Below are 22,658 nucleotides of genomic sequence, written 5' to 3'. Positions count from 1 at the left end.
ACTTTGTTCTTCTAATTCTGAAGTGTCTAGATTTACAATGGGCACGGTTTATCCCTTTGCCCTACACCACTCAAGAGTCTATTTTGGCAGAAGACTTGCTATGGGAGCAGTTCTTGGGAAATGTCTGCAATGTGAATTATATTAATCAAAGAGGCACATGCCTCTGCTGCCTTACGGAAAAACTGAGTTAAACAAGTTTCATCTAGCTTATGCACTACCAAAAAGAGCCAGTTGTAGTTTATGAATCTGTGCCTGTCCCCTCCATTTCACACATACACATGGATGGATTGATAATTGATAAACTTATCTGAAACGGTTACTTTGGAAAATTAATCTTATTTATATTCACAACTGTTCACCTATGATCAACCACTTGAGATGATAGTTTGCCCACCTTGCCACCACTTGCCGTTTACAGGTCCGACTAGGAATCCTTTCACTGACTCTCGCAGGCCTCTAAAGAGCTCAACATTCAAATCTAAAGGAGCCAAGTAAAAAACAAGAGATGTCAAGTAAATATGAGCCAAAGTCCATAACTCTGTGGAGCCTAACATGATGGGTTCAATGGGAAATTTCTGAATTCTAAGGATGCATGAGGACAAAACAGTAACTAGACACTCTAGCCTGAATGGAGGTCACATGTCCCACCCACCAGTTCAGCATCTCATGACAGAACTGTCCTATCCACTTAATCAGAAACTTCCCAGTTCCCACATCTCATGAACCCATAAGAGGCACTGGAAATGGTAAAGCCATCAGTAGATTTGCACTTATCTGTCATCTGATACACATTGAAATACAACACTACACATGAGACAGCATTGAGGACAAACAAGTTAACTTAAACAAGCTTATTTTTTTTAATGGATCTGCAAAATTGTTTGAATTTCCAAAGAGAACTTTTGAACCTCCCGCCCACAGTTACCCAGTGGCAAACGTTACACAACGTTACAGAAACGCTACAGAAACGTTTCCAACCCAAAGAAATCTGCATGCAGGAAAACAAAAAAACAACAACCCAAAAGAGGGGGAGAGGGGAGAAATCAAATATGTAAAATAAATCATACAGAGAAAAAAATAAAATAAAAACAACAATAAACAAGACATATAATAATGCCGTTCTCTTGGCTGGAGGAGAAATTCAAACGCTTCTGCTTCAGTTCCGCTTCACAGGGAGGAGCCAGAACTAACAGATTAAATTGTAATTTCATTGGGTGGATATGGCTCCGCCCTCCACACAGCCCCGCCCCCTGTCTTCCATATAAGGCACAGGACAAAATAAACCCCACATACAAAAGGAGCTAGCCACGCCTCCGTCACTTGGTTACAAATTGTAAATGACCAAATACGGTTAGACAACAGAAACCCCACTAGTATACAAAATGTTAATCCTACATTTGTCTTTTTGTTTCATTTTAATCTTTTTTATTTTGTTTTTTCTTTTTGTCATTTTCCTCTGGCTGAAAGTGAGGGTTGGGGCGGTCCAACCAAGGTGAGCTCAGGCAAAGGAAAAGATTAAAAATTGTGAGCTTGTCTTTTCACACTCTCTTTTTTGTTTTTAGCAATCTTTAAAACAAATGACAAGAAACATGACAAGATTTCTCTTTTTATCGGAAATAAAAATCATGATCAGAAAGCAGTGGAGAGTGGACGAACATGTGTGTGAGTGAGTGCGTGTGTTGGGGGGTTGTTAGACGAGTGAAGTGGTTCATTATTTACTTTGAAAGAAAGACAGAGATTAAAGCCAGATTTATACGTTGTCGTACAACAGTGTCACATACCGTAAATAGCTAAAATCTACACGTTTGTGATGGGTTGTGAGCTTGTAGATCTGCCGTTTTTGTCACGCAATACTGTTGTAAGACTGAGCATAAATTGGGCCCATGTGTCAGTGTGCAAGAAATCTCATGATACAGGTTAGGGGGCAAGAGAGTTAGAATTAGTCGTTAGGGACAGAGAAAGAAAGAGTGTATGCATGTGCGTGCCTGTGTATCTGTGTGTACTTGTGTGTGTGTGTGTGTGTGTGTGTCTGTGTGTGTGTGAGTGCGTGAGTGAGACAGAGGTGAGTTGTTCAACTGCAACACTTGCTCTTCCAGCCCGTGACTCCACCCCCGCTGCTGATGTCAACGTTTTCACTGTTGGGTTCTTTTACAGGCGTCTGTCAAGAGATAAGACACAAAATCCTAGATCACCACATCTTTCCGATGATAGCAGTCAAATTACACACACATTTAGTTCATTTCCATTTATACCACACACACGATTCACCTTTCACAGCTGCACGTTTAGCAGTGAAAGAAAACAAACACGTACCTTTCTGAGGATGTCTTCAGCTAACGTGAGGAAAGCCTTCTCAATGTTGATGTTGGCCTTGGCGCTCGTCTCAAAAAACCTAATGCCGTGCTCCCTTGCAATCTGCCAAGGGGGAGAGAGAAGAAGAAGACATGAGGAAATGTTAGAGGGGGTTGTCCCGGCCAAAAATAAAGTGGCCTGATCTTCTATGTGAAGCAGAGGATCAGGTATCTGTGGGCTCTCTCGCACTCTCTGCCAGATCCTTTGGAAATGTGTTTGTGTGTGGGGATGAGTAAGCAGATATGTAGATGAGGTTAATGTATCTGCAGCCTGACTGGTCAGTGGTCACCCGTTGTGTACTTATGGAATAGCTTTTATAATGGGACCGAACATGACACATGCCCAGCTAATGTGGAACATAGAGCACACAACTTTTAAGTGTTACCACAATATTTACTGGCAAAATCTCACTTTATCCCTAAACTGCTTTATTTGCTGAAATTTTGTAGATTCCTGCTCGATACCTTCATTCACTGAAATCAGACTTGTGAATAACAGGTTATACGGGAAGCGACAGAGAAAGAGACAAAGACGAATTGAGTGGATTATTTTTCCATATGCTGCACAATACACTTAAGCGCTATATACTTTGTCAAATAGTGAACATAACCGATCTACAAGATCATAAAGCGTTGTGACGTGTTGCGAGCTTGCAGATTATTCACACGTCTGATTTCAGTTAATGAAGTTATAGGACAGGAATCTACATTGCAGAATTTCATCAAATAAAGCTGTTCAGGGAAAACATGACATTTTGCCAGTAAATATTGTCAATATTGCAATTTTCTTGATATTTTGTGAAATTCTTGGCCTATGAAGACATGCCCAAAACGTTTGAAGGTGCTTAATGACTACTATTAGTGAGACATCATTCAGATGGAAGTCATTTCACTATAATCACAGTCGGCTACCTCTAGACGATGAACAGCTGCAAGTTAACTTGCATAACCGCACTTCCGACAGCGTATACTTGGGGGTGGGGGTTACATGTACTTCTCTCCCCACTTCGATCTTCCCAGCCGTTATAAACCCATTTCTTAACCTCAAGGCTGTGGCTGTTATGTCCCTTTAGAGGAACCGTCTTCATTCAAAAATATAAAACATTTATGTGTGCATGCATTATAAAAATGCTCCTGTTACTGCCTTTGCAGGTTCAATGCTTGAACTCTTGAGGCTGGAACTCAAACAACTTCACAGTATTATGACACGCAGTGTTCTTAAGAACAGTTCTTAAGAAATGTTCTGAGACCCGAGTGAAATCCATATGTCATGCACTCTTTAATTGTGTTCTTTAGCTAACTTCTCATGTCCAAGAACGGGCTTACGTAAAAATCGCTTCATTTCAGATGTTGCCCTGTCAAAATACAGGTCCTGACTTGACATTGGAAGCTCCTGTTGTCCTATTGGGATATTGGTGGTACTCTTCCCATGAGGAAGCTAGCCTGCAATGAACACACAGCTCCAAAGCAGTAGCAACATGTCAGTTAATCAACATGTGGCAGGGCCTCAGTGCCCAAACGCCGCCTATAGAGCTGAACCAGAGTGCACCAACTCACCTGCTCCCCCTTGGCTTTTGGTACGACCCTCTTGTCCTCCATGTCACACTTGTTGCCTAGCAGCATTCGCTCAACGTCCTCATTCGCATGCTGTAGAAAAGAAACAAATAAAGAAGTGGATTCATTAGATCACTGGTTCTCAAAGTGGGATCCGTGGACCCCAGGGGTCCTCGAGGGGGCCATTTTTGAAAAATCTTTTATGGGCATCCCTGGTACACAATCTTTTAAATGGGGGTCCACAGCCAAATACATATCAATGTGGGGGTCCTTGACATGACAATGTTTGAGAACCACTGCAATAGATTAATTCTTTGGGATTGATGTAGAGAACTTTAGCCGTGTAGTGGGTGTGTTTAGATGAGGGGAGAGTGTGTCTGCCAAAGCTATGTGGGATTTGTCTTTAAGAATTTGTGGAGAGAACGTTCATTATAGATATTGTCAAGAATCAAGGTGGTTTATTTGTCACTACTACTCATACAGGCACAAGCAGGGACATGTGAGGTGCAACATAATAATGGCGATAAGAAAATGCCTCGTCAAGAATTACTATAGTACTAATAGTAACATAAGCATAACAATAGAAGAGAATGTGCATTGCACAACCATGTACGTTAGTAAACAGATACCTTGAATATACAGTACATCCACACAATCACAGCAATAGCAACAACAACATTAGAGAAACTAAATATGCAACACAGCTTCACCATGTGTGCAGATACCTTATATACATTGTGCAATATAGGTTTGAGCAATACGCACAGGAATAACCGCAATTCGGAGTGCCAGCCCACTTAGTTTTTGTTTGTCCCCCAAAAATCTAGACATTTTCTGGAGTATTGGTTGCAGCATGTCTGGTAACAAGACTAAAGCTGTCTAAATCATCAATCCCTGTTTATAGGCAGAGCAGAACTGGTTCCAATGCCAGTGTAAAGATGTCAAGTAAGAGAAAAAGCTGGGTTAAATCAAGCCAGGTCTGACCCACATCACCACAGAGGAGAAAAGATGGCGCTGACTGTGTTGGTTCTGTGTAAAGTAAAGCTTAAGAATTGCTTGGGCAAAAACCATGGTAACCACTCCAAGCATTCAGTGGGGGGCGGGAGATGGGCAAAACTCTTCTTGGCATTCATTCATGATGTTTCAACCAAGGAGCCTCCCTCACTCCTCTTTATTGAGAGAAGTAACCGAAAATTAGAGTCTGACCGATGACGACATCGGTAGTTTTGCCACCAATGTGGCCCCATGTTTTTTATAATTAATCATCATTCATTTACCTTACACTTGTCTTTAGTTGAAACTGCCATTTTACCAGAACTACCCAGTAGAGGTATACATAATATGTATACCTCTACTGGGTAGAACAAGTGAACTGCGTAGAAGTCGTCTCATTGATTGTCAGTGGCAGTTCACTGCCAGACAAGAAATAATCAGTTTGCAAACAATCTATGTTCTGTTTGTTTGTCAACAATGATCCAAATGGGAAGTTTATTTCAGCAGCTAGAACCATGACAGTTTGACATCGTTTGAGCCCGTTTTTGGTGCACACAATTGCAAATTCCCTCGTTGAAGTTAATTGTGTTCACCCGTTGTGCTGCCGTATACAAGCTTATCCCCCACTAAGCATGGAGCGCATATCCCCGCCAGGTATTTATGGGGTCCTCCTCAATGCCTCAGGCTCACTGAAAAAAGGCCAGGTCATAGCTTTTTATTTAAACTTGAATACAAATCTAAGTTTATCAAATTGATTTGGAAACTTATCGGTTAAAACATCAGTTATCGGTGGTCTTGGACTCAAATCTGGCATCAGCCGAAAATATTGATCTGTCATTTTTGTATTAGTACTATTTTACCCAGATACTCCCATATGATTTTAGTAGCTTGCTTGCACACAAACAGATGCTGGCAAGTTGAAGGGAGAGACAGAAATGGTTTTATTTGCACAAATACATAACGGCTAATGATGAGGTTTAAAGAAAACCTATTCAAACCACTTGGTGTCAACAATGTCACAAGCATAAACAAGAAAACCAATGATACTGAACAAGATGGAAATTTGAACCACAAAATCTCACAGATGCTTTTCTGCAGTGTAAAGCTGTTCACACCGGGTAAAAGGTGGATAAAGAACATCTGTGGAAACTGATGATCTTTAAATCTACCCTGAGACAGCTACAGCATTTTAACTCAGGTCTGCAGTGTGAAGACGGCTTAAGAGTAAAAAATCCCCTCAAGTTAAACGACACGAGACGATTGCTGAGAGGCTAGTTGATTGCTAGTGTGACAATCGAGTATTGATTCAAAGATTCAGAATTAATATGCATCCTGATTTCTTTTTATTCATGACAATACGCAACTTCACTGTTGTGCACATAAATGAATCCTGAGTTGCTACATGCAATGGCCAGTGTAACAATGTATTAGGGATGCACCGAATATTCGGCCACCGAAACATATCGGCCGATAATGGTTAAAAAATGCATTTTCGGCTTTCGGCCGAAAGGGTTTATAGGCCGAAAAAATATCACCGAAAGACACCGAAACATATCGGCCGAAAGAAACCGAAACATATCGGCCGATATCACCGAAAGACACCGAAACAATGCTATTTTCAAAAAATCTTGGAATAAAATCTGGAATAATCTTATTATATAATTATATACAGTAAATGTTTACATTTTACAATCTTTCAGCAGTCAGTCTAGAATTAATGTATGCATTCAAAAGTGCTTAATAAATGTTTTATGGACCCATAATAGTGATTATTATTTAAGTTTTGCCATAATCATGTATTTTGCCATAATCAGGTAGCTGATCAACATTGGTAAACAAATAAATAAATTATATATATTTATCATATTCGGCCTTTCGGTATTCGGTTTTCGGCCAACTGTTTTCTATTTTCGGCATTCGGTTTCGGCCAAGAATTTCCCATTCGGTGCATCCCTACAATGTATAACTACTACACCAATGGTTGCAGCCCAAAGTTCAACCTCTTTTCTCATAAAGTTTCTACAGAAGCATGCGGTTTATTCCATTATTGTTTATTCTTTGTTTGCATAACCTTTATTCTACCATTGCCTACATTATGCTGTGGACATAAACTTGGTAATATTATTTATAGTATTTCTAATATTGTTTCTATATTTACCTAAATTAATTTAGAATTGAGAACCTCCAATTATATTTAACAAATGGGCTACCAAATTGAAAGAACAAAACAACTCAGTATTTATGGGGTCCTCCTCAATGCCTCAGTCTCACTGAAATAAATACTTATTGCTAGTGCTCCTTACATATTGGTGCATGCTCCTAAATTGTTGCTACCAATGAAAACAGTAAATCCAGTCAAATCCAACACAATTTTTAAAACTTAAGTGTTACTTTCCAAAAGTAGCGTATTAGGTTTCCACATAGCCACTGCTGCACCGTCAAACGTGCCCCACAAACGACAGAAATACATCTTCCACAGCAGCCTCATCTTGGCGAACAGAAAGCATTAACACAAGACATGAGGTTCAAGCAATAGTGTACAATAATCTAATAACATATTTCTTGCATTGTTTTCTGTGATGAATATTACTGTTTTCAAATAAAAGAGGGGGATGAATATGACTGTTTTCAAATAAAAGAGGGGGCAGTGAGCGCAGATGACATGTGCTAGAGGCAGATTCATAGACAACATTGCATTTTAGTCAAAGTCAAAGCACTGGAGTGGGCTATTAGTTAGACAGCAAAATATTCCCCTATAACCAGCAGTCATTCTGCAATGTCATCATTATGAAATATTGTCCCTGCTGGCAGAACTGTGGCTGATTTCATTGCAGACTGCATTCATTAGCCTACATTCCTCTGCCCTTATGACCTTATGCCTGTTATAGGATGACACAGAGGCAGGCAGATGCTCACTCACACATTGCTCAGTCCTCTATCTACCAAATTGGGATTTATACTTTTGTCGTACAATCGTGTAAAACATTTTCGGCAAGCGACGACATCATTGTACGACGTAATGTAAATTAAGCATGAGTCTCCATTAAAACATGTCACTGACTTTTAAGTGTCTCATATCTATACCATGAGTCATGCAGTCAACATGAAATATTGCATAATGTGTAGGCTTAAGTGCAGACAGAGTGCATTCTTTTTTGATAACCGATTATTATGATTATTCCGCTTACCATGGCCATTTACCAACAACTGACATGCAAGTAGCGTTTGTTCATATTTTGCGGCAATACGCTATTGCCGGGCTGGCTCCATCTTTGTTAACCTTGGAATAAATATTTTATTACTACTTCAGCACATGAGAGAAGCCAGAGTAATGACTACCAGCTGAGTTAGTCAGATGACAATAGCCACATCCTTCTCACACACAAAGTTATATTGATTTATTTTTTTTGATTGGTTGCAGATCATTTTAGCTTAAATAAACATTAATATATTTTTAGTATGCGTAAGAATTCAGATCGATGATGTGGCCTACAGCAATGGTGAGCGGTTAACTGACAATAATGCCAGGCAATCATGATTGAGTATGCACAATGGGGAGCACTAGTAGATAACACTATAGCACATTGACCACATAATTGCAGTGTCCCCAGTTTGATTCCGGTCTGAGACTTGTGTTGCATGTCATCCCCCCTCTTTGCCCTCAGCTTCATGTAGCACTACACTCTCCCGGTCTTAAAAAAGCAACAAAAAACAAATACAAATCCATTTAGGTAATGTGTCATCAAACAACATTTTTACATATTGGAAATGAATGTCCAGCAGCCAACACAACAAACTAATACAATTAAAATCAAATGAATCTCAACTTGGCAGTTTCTTTTAATTCATTTGATATCTGTGCGTGCGTCCTTTCATCTGACACCTGTCACTGATAGCACACCTTTTATTCTGACCAACGTTATTTTTCTCATGGTTACAACCTAGCTCTGTGAAGCCTCAGCGTAACTTCCTTGGGCGGTACTTACACTAAATTCCAGTACTTCCATTTAGACACTGAACAGGCTTGGTCTTGCCCACCGTGGTTACAATAACCTATCCCAGCTATGCCGTTGGAGCCTCTAAATGTATACAATGGAACTGATTAACTGTGGACTTAAGCATAATTAAGTTCACTCTAATGTAATTCAGTAAGAAGCACCTGCTCCACACTCCCATATATCACTACACTGGATTGACAAGCCCGGTTGGCTGCATTCCTTGAAAGCAGCACCTCTCACAATTCCAATGAATTAAGTAGAGATCCCCATGAAACAATTTGCCAATTCCAGCCTGGTCTGAGGCGCTCGGCACAACAATTCTGAGTGATGAGTTGCGCAGTTTATTTGAACTTCCTCATTGTTGTTGCTGCCATGCTGCTTGTATACAACTCTTGATAGTATTGTGAGGGATCGTGGGGAAATGGATAAGAAAGAATGAATAACAATTCGCTGAGCTTTATATACAGCGACAGTGCATCTGATGCATTGGTGAGTTGGTAAATTCAAGCCATCAACTTAACACAAATAGTGAGCGATAGCGTGAGATGATTTGGACTGTTGGGTGAGATTAGGAGCAGGATCAACAAGTGCTTATGGTTAAACAGCCCTTTACGTTTACATCTAACAGAAGAGCCTACACCTTTGGTACATTTTACAAGAACACTGGATTTTTAGAACATCATTGGTGGTAAAATAGATTTTTTTTTAAATAGCAGTGGCTTTCAGGAAGGGATAGAACTGACTAATTATGGGGGGGCCCTCGTCTCAATGGACTCCAGCTGAATTCTCTCCAAAAATGATATGAAGGAAAGAACATGACGGGGTTCACATCTTCCTTACAGTTTCTCAGGAAGTAAACACATCCCATAGTTTAATGTGAGGCACAAATTCGGGAGGGTTTAAGTGCATGGTCCAGAGTTGTAGCGTACACTAATGAGATTATTCCATGACTAATGTAGTTGGGATGATGCTGTCAGGCAGGGTACTGCCTGCAACCCTGCATCCTAAACGTAGACCAAAAAAATAAGACTCTTTCAGGCAAAACAATAAAATTTCTCCATCTGATTTTGCCCAAGTGGCCATTTGACACGACAACAATAAGACTTGTTAAAATCGTGTTTAATTTGTGTACACTAATAGTCAAAACTAGGGTCTTCATAAATCAAATGAGTGAAGGTTTCCCACTTCTTGTCATACTACTGTATGTTAAATCTACCTCTGGAAAATGCGGTTGGAGGTGGTATTCTTTGTTGTCACAGATGTCCCCGTGTCCCCCAAAAAAGGGACAAATTGGCGTTGTACTTTACAGGCATTGCGGTTGCAGGGCCGCGTCCCGCAGAGAAAGAAAAAGCACTAAAATGTTCCAAATTAATTCATTTCTACAAGTTCACAACGCATCGCTCTGTGACACGCTTTTACCCCCACCTATAATCACATCACATGCACACAATTGGGATGCCAGGGTTGAAGTGGTTATGACCCTCACCTCGTCAATGTTGCGCAGCCATTTGCTGATGTTTTCAAAGCTCTTGCCGTTGGTTATGTCGTAGACCAGCATGATGCCCATGGCTCCTCTGTAGTAGGAGGTGGTGATGGTATGGAACCTCTCCTGTCCCGCTGTGTCCCTGCACACAAACAAAATGAAAGACAGACCATGATGGTAATTACTACACTTGTTCGAAGAAAAAATAAAATCACACTTCTTAACACATCTAAACCTGTGTTGATTCTGATTCTCACAAGCTCGTACAAGCAATCATTTGAAGTTTTCAGGAAAGGTAAGAAGGGTGGAGATGGAAAGAAAGAGCAAGGAACCAAATGTTTACTTTTCTTTACATTTATCAAATATAAGAAATTCAGTTGTGAGGATTGGAAAAAAGAAAATGCTATTTGACCAGCACCTCTGAGCAAACCCATATTAAAATGGAAGGGGTCACCGCAGGCTAACAATGTCAGCTGCATGTCTGTATCAACATACACCTCTGTCATGACATTTTCACATTATTGGACAACACTGTCAACATCCATCCCTCAGTACTGAAGGAGACAGAAGCCTACAAGCACAAGAACCACTTAAATACTAAACGTCTTGACCGGAGTGCCCCAGGGTTCTATACAAGGCCCCCCTGCTATTTTCAATATACACTTAGTATCTTTGCTGAAAATAACAAATCTACAAGCTCACAACGGACGTTGTGAGCTTGTAGATCTGCTATTTTTGCCATGTGGTTACATTGCACATGTTCTAATCTCAACACATCAGGACGCATGAAACTGGCTGCTCCTGGCTTTGGGTTTCACTGGAATGGTGATCCGGGGAGCCAGGCCACATCTCTGTGTGGGCATGCTCACATTGTGATCGAATTCCATCTCATCTGGATGCAGTCCAATCATAATGCGCAATGAGATGAGATGGGGAGGATGAGCATGAGCTAAAAACATGAGGTGGACACTGAATAAAACAAACAGATGTGTTGCTGTCCGGGTGTAGTCATAAGAGCATATTTCAAAATGACATTGAATTAACAAGTGCAACCACAGCTCAAGGTCAAACAGAGCCATCTTTGAAGGACATTGGTTTACATTTCAGTTTTCACCCATGCCGATGCATGTAAAAGGAGATGATTTTCTCTGCCAGGAAGCTTCCCTGTGCTTTTTATGGCTTCTGTAGGTTGTAATGTACAATACTTTTGTATCGTCTCCAGGTGAAGATGTCTAAATGAGTTCAGACTCTCTACATGGCTCTATGTGTTTGTTGTGCACTCAAAAGATACTGAAACCCACCAATCTGTGTGAAACCCATAACACTGCTGATGCTGCCACTAACAATGCGAGCGGTTATTCGACTAACGGTTAAACAGTGCTGCCCCTACTAAATATTTACTCAATTCTATTGCATATACGTTGCATGTAGGTTGCGTCCAGTGAAACTGACAAAAGATTTCAACTGGCGCGATGAGAAATCACATCCAATACAACACTTGTAACACTTGGACATGGGCGTCCAATGTGAGTGTAACGCTAAAGGTAGCCAAACACAAACCTGCGTTACCTTCTTGCTGCCTGCCACTGATATTATGCATCACTTGATTTTGGAGAAAATGTGTTACTCCACAAGGGGGTGTGCTCTGAAATTTTACACCATCTGGCAACCTTTAACATGTATAGAGAGGATGAATGCTGCTGACATTAATGACCCCACTGTATTTGTTTTTGCATTATTATTTGTTGTGTATTTTATTTTTTTATTTAATGATACATTTTCTACTGTGTATACTTAACTTCTTTGATTTTTTTTTATCCTTGTTTTACATTGTCTGTCTTATTTGTTTGCATTGTCTTTTTTTTTTGTTAATGGTACAACAAGATGCCAGGGTTGTGGCTCTTTCGGAGTGGGAACTTTGGGGGTTGGGAGGGGTAACATACACTGTTTTTGTATGCTTTTGTCTTAATGACCTGTAAGTGAATTGGAAAATACCAATACAGAAACCTTAAACAAAACACAAAAACATGATGTTTATCCGAAATGAATTAATCTGTAGGACAGCCACAAGCATTATCTGAAATGAATGAATCTGTAAGACAGCCACAAGCATTGAAAGAATCTGTAGGGCAGCCACAAGCATTTAGAGTTTATAAAAGAAATGTGCTGCCATTCAATTTCTGCCATACATTATGCACTCACTTAATTTGACCTACTTTCCTACAGTACATTTAAAATCAGATTCTGTTAATTAAATATTATGTTTTTAAATGGGATTTCATTTTATACATTCCGATATTGTTTTCCTGAGATTTGGCCTTATCCGCCTCAATACTGAGCAAAATATGCTCAGTATTGGCTATTTTTTGGGTCAGGGTGTTCCCTTAATTTGAGATGAATCAAATCTATGTTTTCAATAAAATTGTTTAAATGTCAGTTAAATGAATCACTGCGCACATCCCTAGCTGCCAGTGACGTACAAGTGAGTGCAGGAATTCATAAAACAGCTATAGGAAATACAGGGGAAAATAGATTAAATTAGTTGTCTCTTTCTTGCTGGACATGCTTTTATTTTCCCCCTTAAGCCTGACTTGTACTGCATTGTACGACAAAAATACCCAATGTACAAGCTCACAATGTGTCACTAATTTGACTCATTGTGAGCTTGTAGATCTGCAATTGTCGATGTGCGACACGTCATACGATGGAGCCTAAATTAGGCATTATAGTCGCATACACGCTGGGTGCACTGGTGCATTATATGATTGGTTCAAACTGAGCATCCAGACTGCATCCGTCACCTGGTTTATAAGTAGACCTGGGCAATAATCATGCCGTTGGAAGTGTTATCACAACGTCTGTGGACCAAACATCAACATTCTAAATACATTTTCTTAAAACTTCCTTACACAAACCTCTACGTCTATTCACTGATATCAGACTTCGGAATAGCTTAAAGGGGACACAACAGAACAAAGGGCAATTATTTCTATTTGCACTGAAAGACACAATGATTTGTTTTATCTCCAACTGTGAATTTGTCATAATAGCTCTTTAAAATGTTCATACTGGTGAATTCACCATTGTACGACAAAGCATAAATTAGGCTTAGGCATAAGGATACAGCTTTCACATCAACAGTTTCTTTATGAGAAGAAGCATAACTTTGGTTAATGTCAGCCAGTAATAATTACTCAAATATCACTGATGCAGCATTCTAAACCGCTGGCGCTTTTTACATGACAGCGCTTTACAATTCATTATACTCCTTTAAAAAGAAATCACACCCAGTGTGAAGAGAGTGGTGCCTTTGAAAGTGTAATTGGTTGCATCCTTGTGTTGCAATCAGCAACAATATGTTGTCACGTGAAGCTTGACCAATCATACGGACGGACATACAGACGGACGTACGGACATGCGGACGGACATACATACGGACACGCGGACAAAGTCAAATGTAGGAGTGGTTGGCACCACTCAAAAAGAAGAAAAAAAAGAAAAAAAGCTATATATATATATGCAATCCATTCCATATGGACCCCATTTGTATACTTAAGAGTTATAAATGGCTGAATTAATACAGACATTGTGCAAACTATGTTATACTATTGTCTTCCACTTCAACACCACACAATATTGACTCCATTTTGTACATTTTATAGATTGCATGCATCGATAGTCTCTAGTCATTAAATACTCAAAATCCTTATACCCAAAGCTACATTTGCACAGACCGGAACCAGTCCAGGTACGTACTGTACATGACCTGCTTTTAAAATCACTAAACATATGTCACACAAATGATTGCGATGCATTGTGTGCATGTCTAAGGACCGGGAAATACAACCTAAAGAAGATGAAACTATACAGTGTAATCTGGAGTGTTAATGTAACTCAAGATTTAAAATGTCATGTAAAACAGGTCACGCCAACACACCAATTGCATGTATTATAGAAATGTGTTTTAAAATGCTGATATTGGGGCCGTCGCAATGAAAAGAAAGAATATATATATATATATATATTGTCATAGTGTTAATATCAATGATAGTTCATTGTTTGCACATGCCACTCAAACCTTAACCACTCTCAGCGATATGGATTGTACACAAAGAAATTAAAGCCACGCCTCAGAACAATGGTTGACTCACCATATCTGTAATTTGATCTTCTTTCCCTGCAATTCAACGGTTTTGATCTTGAAGTCTATTCCTGTAAAACAAAACACAAGAAAACTGAATCAGCCTGAGCCTCATTCAACATTGGTGTCAGAGTGCATCTGCTCTCCACACTGATTAACATACATTGTCATACATGGGACTCTGACATCACTGACATGAGGGGGGGGGGGGTCAATAACACACACCATAAGAGGGATGAAGACTGCATTAGAGCAGTAGATATTTAGAGTGGTACCAACGGTATAAGGAAGAGATGAAGACTAAGTCCCAGAGGAAAGACAGAGAGACACCCAGAGAGAGATAAAGAGATAGAATGTGAGATGTGGATTGAAAAACAGGCAGTGACAGATATTCAGAGACAGAGAGAGGGGCAAATGGAAAGTGAGTGACAAGTGTTTCCATCAGGGATACAATGGCATTATCTCTTCCTGATTCTGCAGTGTCATGGCCAGGCCCTCGGCCTATCCGCAGGCAGCACTGACCAGCATGTTCGTTCAGAATTACTGTCTGCCACATAAGAGTGGTTGGGTCAACCAAGCTACCTAAAGGCGAAGTACATGGGCAAGGTTTTGACTAATACAAAATTAAGTTGCAATTTTGTATTAGTGCCAGTGAACAATAATATATTCACAAAAAGGATTTAGCACCTTTAGCACTTTCTAAAAGGCAACATTGACCATTTACATTTATTACACCACAAAATTACACATAACCTTTAAGTTGAATGATTCCATTACCATGATGCAATCTGAAGTCTTCTCAAGACCTAATGTAACAAAAGGGCAATTTAGAGGGATAATTGAATTATAACCAACTGTCATTGTTCAAAATGAATAGTGGTCTTGATCTCTTCCTAACTTGTGAGCCGTCTGTTGAAATTGTCCAGTCAGTGATTGTTCTCAGAGAGGTTAGCTAGTAAAGTCTGAGAAACAGCTGTGTTCTAGGTGGGGCAGGGCCACAGAATAATGAAGAAACTTGCTGCCAAAGTGTGACTCACTGTGTTCTACACACACACACACACACACACACACACACACACACACACACACACACACACACACACACACACCCCTGAGAGAGGGAGGGAGAGAGAAAAGGGAGATTTGGGGAGGGGGGGGGGGGTAGCACAAGGGACACAGATTTAACCTGTATTTGTTTGTAACTGTTTCACATCACCTGAAGTGGGGGCTGTGCAGAAAATCTGCTTATAAGATACTCATCTGATAAAGCACATTACAATAGCGTGTTGGAGGCCTCTATGTGGAATATATCGGAAAAACAAAGTGAGTGACAAAAAAAAGTGAGCAACTCGATTCCCCTCCCACACACAAAGAATGTCTCTCCAGCGGGGGAAAAGAATTGTAGCTCAAAACTCTATATACATTGTTGTACGTGTTGTCAATAGCTAAAATAGCCGATCTACAAGCTCACAACACAGCCATTTTTTCCCAAATGTTCATCTATTTTCTGTTCACAAGGGTTCATGTGGTTAAGAAAGAACCAGAACCTTAATCCTTATTGTTCAATCAGAGTGATCCAAAACAGCTCATCTCAGCTCTAGGCCTATATACTTTTCAGTACAAGGAAATGGACATGAACTCCAGTCTGCGCTGCATAGGCCAATACGTAACCTACACTACTGCAGGGAAACGATATGGAATCGGTGCATCTACAATCAGAAGCAAAAAAAACATGTGTTTTTCATTTTACAGTATGCTGCTATTCATTTTATGCGGGGCAAATTTATGGTGATAAGCTGTACGGATTGGAAACTGGAAAATGGGTGTCCATTAAGAACCGAATGGCCATTCGTCCAAGACAGCTGTGGCAAACATTCCATTTATCCCTGATGGACCATGGATCCTCGAGTAGGAATTCCTCAGTGAAATGAGTCACCAGTTTCCATGCAAAGTTATAACAACATGCTACGTGGGAATGGATTTCTGAACGCGGACACAAAAGCATGCCTCTCTTAGTGCTCTGCAGACTCCCCAGGTACATCAGAAGGAGAACGCAGGAAAGAGAAGGAGAGAGTAAGAGAGAAGATTGAAAGGAGGGGGGGGGGGGTGTGTGTATCAGTGAGGGGAGTTTCCGGTGTGGTTATTTTGACAAGCAGCTGTGCATCTCTGTCTCTAAAAGTATGAGTGTTGCATGAAGAGGATGCGCCCACGCACTGTTATTTCGCACTCACACCAATTACTCTATGTACTGATTGTCTGTGTCCCGGGCTCCGCTTTTTCCTCAAGGAAGGCACTACTCTTCTGGTATTGCCTTGAGTATTTAGTTCAGTAAACATGTCAAATCATTCCCGTAAAATGCAATACTCTGAATGGCAAATAAGGTCTTTGATCCACTTGCCATTATGCAATAAAAATACACGTTGCAGTTTAACCTCTCTGTGTTCGATATTTGCTGGCTGTCCAACAGTACTTCTGAGATGATCTTATTTGGCTAACTTGCACCATCACACTTAAACCCTATACTTAGTTGACTGGGGCCCCAGAACTCTACTAGGTCCTCTAGCTTTTTCCCCCTCAACACCAAATCTCTTAACTGAAACTTGCTGATCACAAGCTCAATGTGTAGCAACACAATGTAGATCTGATATTTCTCCAGAATGTTCGCTCCAGAACAGGGACGCTCGGGTTTATAATATGGATACACAGTCATACACTGTATGGCTTAAGTACTGTGGTACACTAGCAAACTAAAGAAATGCAGCAGAAAGGAGGTGCCAAACCGTGACTTGCCTTTTTTTCACACAACAGAAAGTTAACCAATGTGCGTGTTTAGCTTTATAAAAAAGGGATGCAGTGTTTGGTAAGGTCATGGTTTTCAGTGGAAAATAAATATTTCGTACTTAGTTCCAGGATAGTCCAAGTCATATCATTCAAATTACACAGGGGTTTCCATACTTCAGAAAGAAACAATTCATTAAAAAACGGATGTGATCGGTTTTTGCAGTAGTGGTTTTTTAGGGAATAGTTTTTGGAGACATTCTTTCGGCCATTCCTATTCTGAATCTGTTCCTAATCTGAATACTTCAAGGTGAACATAGTTGCTTGCTATACATTACATTGACTAGTGTACAGTTCATTAAGATTTGAGGAGACTTCAGATTAATTGGTTGTTTTCTTTGTCAAATTTCCCATTTCCTAATAGTGGTAGAAGTAATGCTCTCTCTGTGGTGTTGCATCAGAACCAAATGAAGGAAACACTGACTAAGGTTTCAAGTTAAACTTCATGATTAAATATTGTCAAGTACCACAGAGTAGACAAAATAACCTCTGGAAAGAAAAACCTCAGGAAAAGATTGAATCAATCCAGCCATCTTTTGCCAGGAAAAGATAATCCTGGTACTCAATATGAAGTTTCAGTTTGGGAAATGTATAAATTGAGTTGAACATTTCTTGAAGGGGGTTGGTTGGAAAACCATGTGTGGCCACTGGCTGCTGACTCAAAGTTTAATGGGCAATGAAAAGTCCAGAGTTTCCAAAAGTTACCAATGGTCTGAGTGCTGAAGAACTTGTCTGTCTGACCTCCTGTTGTCCGACCGTCTGTCACTTTTATCTCAGATCCTCTGTCCCCCAACTGTCATCAGTAAAACTTGTACACTCACGGTACGTTTTAACAGCAGGCGACTCTCGGGCGATGCCGGGCGACATCGTCCAAAAGATAAAGAAAATCCATCTTTCATCGCCCCCCCGCCCACTTCGCCCGGTCGCCGGCTCTCATAGACTTTCTTTATCTTTTGGACGATGTCCCCCGCGATCGCCCGAGAGTCGCCCGCTGTTAAAATGTACCGTCACACACCAAAAGGGTATGCAATTAACCACATGAACCCTAGCATCCCTATACTGGGCATGTCATAACAGGCAAATATTTGGTGAAAATAGTAGATCTACAAGATCACAATGCGAAACAAATAGACCCCTGGGGGACCCCAGTCAACTGAAGTAACCCATGTAGGGTTTAAGTGGTTAACATGGCAGTGGTTCTCAGTACACCAACAGATCCAATCCAAGACTTATTTTGTGACACATTCTAAAACATTTTGATACAAGACAAAGTAAAAGCAAAACAGTGCACTTAAGAGTCACAAGTAAACAGTAAATTCAAACTCGTGACGCAGACCTTTGTGGGATCAAAGTACAACCGATGCTATACATCAACAACTGTAATCTAACCTGAATGTTATTATAAACAAAATTGCCCATTATGACAGTCTGTGCTTACAAGTACTGCCAGTCAGTTATCTGTGTTTTAGTTACCAGTACAGACAGCTGCTGCAAACTGCTGGGCTTGAAATGAAAACTCAAAGAAGTGAAAGTGGGATTGAGCCACTTTAATGACCAACAAAGTCAAGGTTGGTGGAAGTTATTTTTGGCAGAGCATGGCATTCCACTCAGTTCTGGCATCAAGCATGGGATTAGCATCACCACGTTGGACACACACACATCACATTTTGCACTCAATGACACAGTGACACACAACTAAGAGAATGCTTAAGACAGCTGGGCTGACTGTTGTCCTCCTGAACACAAGTCTACGTTGTCACTACTCACTGAACTTAAGCGAAGGGCGTACAGTAAGTAAGGTGAGCTTTGATGTAGTAGGCCATGCATGCATTGCATCAAAGCTCACCTTACTTACTGTACAAACTATGTCGGACCCCTGCATGCATGCATGCATGCATGCAGGGGTCCGACATAGTTTGACACTTGACTCATGCCAAATTGATGTTGGACACGCATGCGCAGACAGTAGGGGAAAGACAGGGGGGAAAAAGCCAATGACGCCACCATGATGAATTGTTTATGATTTGTCTTTGGCTTGTTAGCCTGACAGCTGGAATAGCCCACACGTTAGCCAACATTCTCTGTGTGTGTGTGTGTGTGTGTGTGTGTGTGTGTGTGTGTGTGTGTGTGTGTGTGTGTGTGTGTGTGTGTGTGTGTGTGTTGGGGGGGGGGCTCTTAATTAAAAACCCCTGCAACACATTCCGAAAGGCGCAGTGCGTTGAAAGTCCCGAAATGACAATTCTTTGGTTATAAGACAGGGTCTTATGACCAAAGCATTGTCTGACAGGGTCTTATAACCGTTTGTGAGATAGCTTGCTTTGAACTTCAGCAGTCAGTCCGTGCTAGCTGCTGTTAGCACGGCCCTCCTCTGCTAACTGACGGCAACACTTCACGTTAACTTTTGGTTGACAGCTAGCCTTGGATCAAGACTTATCATAGATGTATTTTATCGAGTCTGACTTTGCCTTTCGTATAGATACGAAAGTAAAGTAAAAGTCAGACTCGATAAAATACATCTATGATAGTCTTGATCCAAGCCTAGTTGACAGCCATCATGATGACAGCAAATTCCAGTAGTAGCACCTAACAACCGGTTATACTTGTGACTAGTAGTACTGCAAAAAAAAAAAAAAACATGTCGAAACTCGAAATACTACCAACATTGTTCTGCTACTACTATTTAACACGGGGGGGACTAAAAAGCACAACGATAAAACAGACGTTCATGTATAACTCCATAACGTTAGTAGGCCTCTGGATGCTACTACTTTTTTTCTTTCTTTTTTTTTTACCTAATGCTCCATCGCAGGAGGGTGTCGCTGGCCCCAAAACGGAACAGATCTACAAGCCCAACAACGTGACTATCTGGTCTTTTTTAGGATGGTTGGGGGGGGCAGCGACACCGTGCTTTAACCACTTAAACAACCCACCATCCGTATTGTGGGGAAAGCTTTCGCAGAAAATAGCAGATCGACAAGCTCACAACGCAAAGCGTCGCGAGCTTGTAGATCGGCTAATTCAGCGAACGCTTTCGCCACAATAACAGAATAGACACTAGTATTAAGCCCTGAGGGGCTACGGGTTTAAGTGGTTAATTAAGTGAACGCTTACCTATGGTGGAGATGAACGTTGTGTTGAAGGCGTCGTCAGAGAAGCGGAACAGCACGCACGTCTTCCCCACGCCCGAGTCTCCGATCAGAAGCAGCTTGAACAGCAAGTCGTACGTCTTCTTCGCCATTGGAAAACAACAACAAAAAACAGCTTGTGTTCACCAGACAAAAAAAAAGAAAAGAATAAGAGATCAATCAATCTAGCCCGGGGTTAATCAGATTTATTAAAGCCAGCTCCTTTTCTTTTTTTCAGCCAACCCCTTGATGGGCCGTGGTGGATGGATCTGTTGACTGGCAGAATTTGTTGGATCTTGTTGATTAGCTTGGCTAGCTATAAGGTAGTTTGCTTTAAATGACGTGCCCAAGAAACCGTGTCCAATAAGTAGCGTTATTTCCCAAATTCCACGATTTCGGCAGAAAAGGTAAAACAATAGGATATCCTCCCTGTGTGATTCCTCTTTTCCACGCTTTCTTTCTCCCACACACACAGTACTGGGACAAAATGGCTCCCCTCTGCCCGGACTCACTCTTTCTTCAAACTAAATAGCGATCTAATTCAAATTCTTGGCACGCCCCGTCGTTCCCATTCCAGCCACAACCTCGTCCGAGAAGAGTCTGAAAAAACGACAGTGTGATAGTGTGTTGGGGTCGCGACGTTTTCCGCAGATATTGGGGTTTTCCTTTAGAAGATTTAGAAGCCGAAACAGACGACCGCCGTCGCCTTCGAATGGGAGCCACCACGGCGACACCCTAGATTTCCCAGACTCGCCCTTTTCCCCGCCCCTTCTGTCAAAATGCCCGTTTCCGATTGGCTTATGTGACTGCCTTTCAAATGAATCGACACACCCGATTGGTTATTTTTCAGGTACTCAAGAGGTAAAGGGGCGTGTGTTAAATTGACATATAGAAAGGGCAAATGTTACTGCGTAACCACTTCGGACATGTGGGCTCTGATTCAACCATTACTCCAGTGTTGAAATGTTAAGTTATGATCCAACATGGCCTCCAGTTTCTTGCTGATCTTGGCCGGGGCTGGGTGTGTTTGGTGGCAGCAGGGCTCGTTGGCCAGTTTGACTCGGTGACCAGTGTTGCCAATGTTCGCGAGAGAAATAAGCAACCAGGTCTATTAAAACAAGCCCAAAAGACGCAACTTAGATCACATGAGCACTTTCAACTGAACCAATATGCGTCGGCTTTTGGAAATAGCCGATCTTCATGCTCACATATGCGACACGTTGTGAGCTTGTAGATCTGCTTTTTTCAAAAAATCTTGAAATAAAATGTGGAATATTTGGAATATTTTTTGAAACATTCCATCAACACAAATGCTCCCCTGGCCGCCTGGGCACAAAACATTGTAATGAAAATATTTGAGAACCACTGGTTTAAAAAATGTATTTATTATAGGAAGCAAGCCTAAATTAGCAAGTACACTTTGGAAACAAGCACAAAAAAAACGCAACCTGCAACTACCAATTTTTACAAGCAACTTTACAGAAGAGTCGCTTATAATAAGCCGGCATGGCAACACTGCTCGGTGACTAGACTATCCCAGCTGTGAGTCAGTCAGGCAAAGTGATGTCATAGCTATACTTCTGTGCTTGTCACGGGCGTTTCCCACATCCTCTCCCTATAAACTCCAAGAACATACTATATACTCTGAACTGTCTATTGTCTACTGTCTAAGAACTAGCCGTTACACACACTGTAGCACGCATAGCATATCATCGCTCTTTTGGCTTCCTGTGTGTGTGTGTGTGTGTGTGTGCTGTGTGGTACATTTACTCAAGTACTGTATTTAAGTACAATTTTGAGGTATGTTTTACTTTACTGGAGTATTTACAATGTTCAGTACTTTTACTTCTACTCTACTGCATCAGGGATAAAATGAACTTTTACTCCACCATAATTATTTGAAAACTTAAGTTACTATAGTTACTTTGTAGATTTTGATTATTATTACAAAACATACATTAACAACTGCAACCCTATATATACTTTGGCTATTTGAAAATAGCAGATCTACAATCTCACATTGTGTTTCAAAGCAGCGCGTTGTGAGTTTGTAGATCAGGTATTTTCAAAAAGATTTGTGTACATGACAAACTTGTGAAATGGGGCATACTGCATAATGAGTACTTTTACTTGTGTACTTTAAGTATATATTGATACCAATACTTTTGTACTTTT

The 22,658-nt window shown here is 40.7% G+C and overlaps 1 protein-coding gene across 1 annotated transcript; it reads right to left on the bottom strand.

The window, feature by feature from the left end:
• Positions 1 to 836: 836 nt before the first annotated feature.
• Positions 837 to 21,211, bottom strand: rab10 (RAB10, member RAS oncogene family). The gene is made up of 6 exons (XM_084083499.1): positions 20,470 to 21,211; positions 14,531 to 14,591; positions 10,383 to 10,521; positions 3,909 to 3,998; positions 2,314 to 2,415; positions 837 to 2,158 (listed from the first exon to the last, which is right to left on the bottom strand). Exons 1-6 carry the CDS (start codon positions 20,594 to 20,596, stop codon positions 2,072 to 2,074), a joined length of 606 nt encoding a protein of 201 aa, XP_083939625.1. The 5' UTR covers positions 20,597 to 21,211; the 3' UTR covers positions 837 to 2,071.
• Between the last annotated feature and the right edge of the window lie 1,447 nt (positions 21,212 to 22,658).

This window comes from Gymnoscopelus microlampas (assembly GCF_963454915.1).
Source record: "Gymnoscopelus microlampas genome assembly, chromosome: 16".
Taxonomy (NCBI): Eukaryota; Metazoa; Chordata; class Actinopteri; order Myctophiformes; family Myctophidae; genus Gymnoscopelus; species Gymnoscopelus microlampas.
The sequence above is the reverse complement of the archived record's forward strand: the minus strand, read 5'-3'. Positions and strand labels throughout refer to the sequence as shown.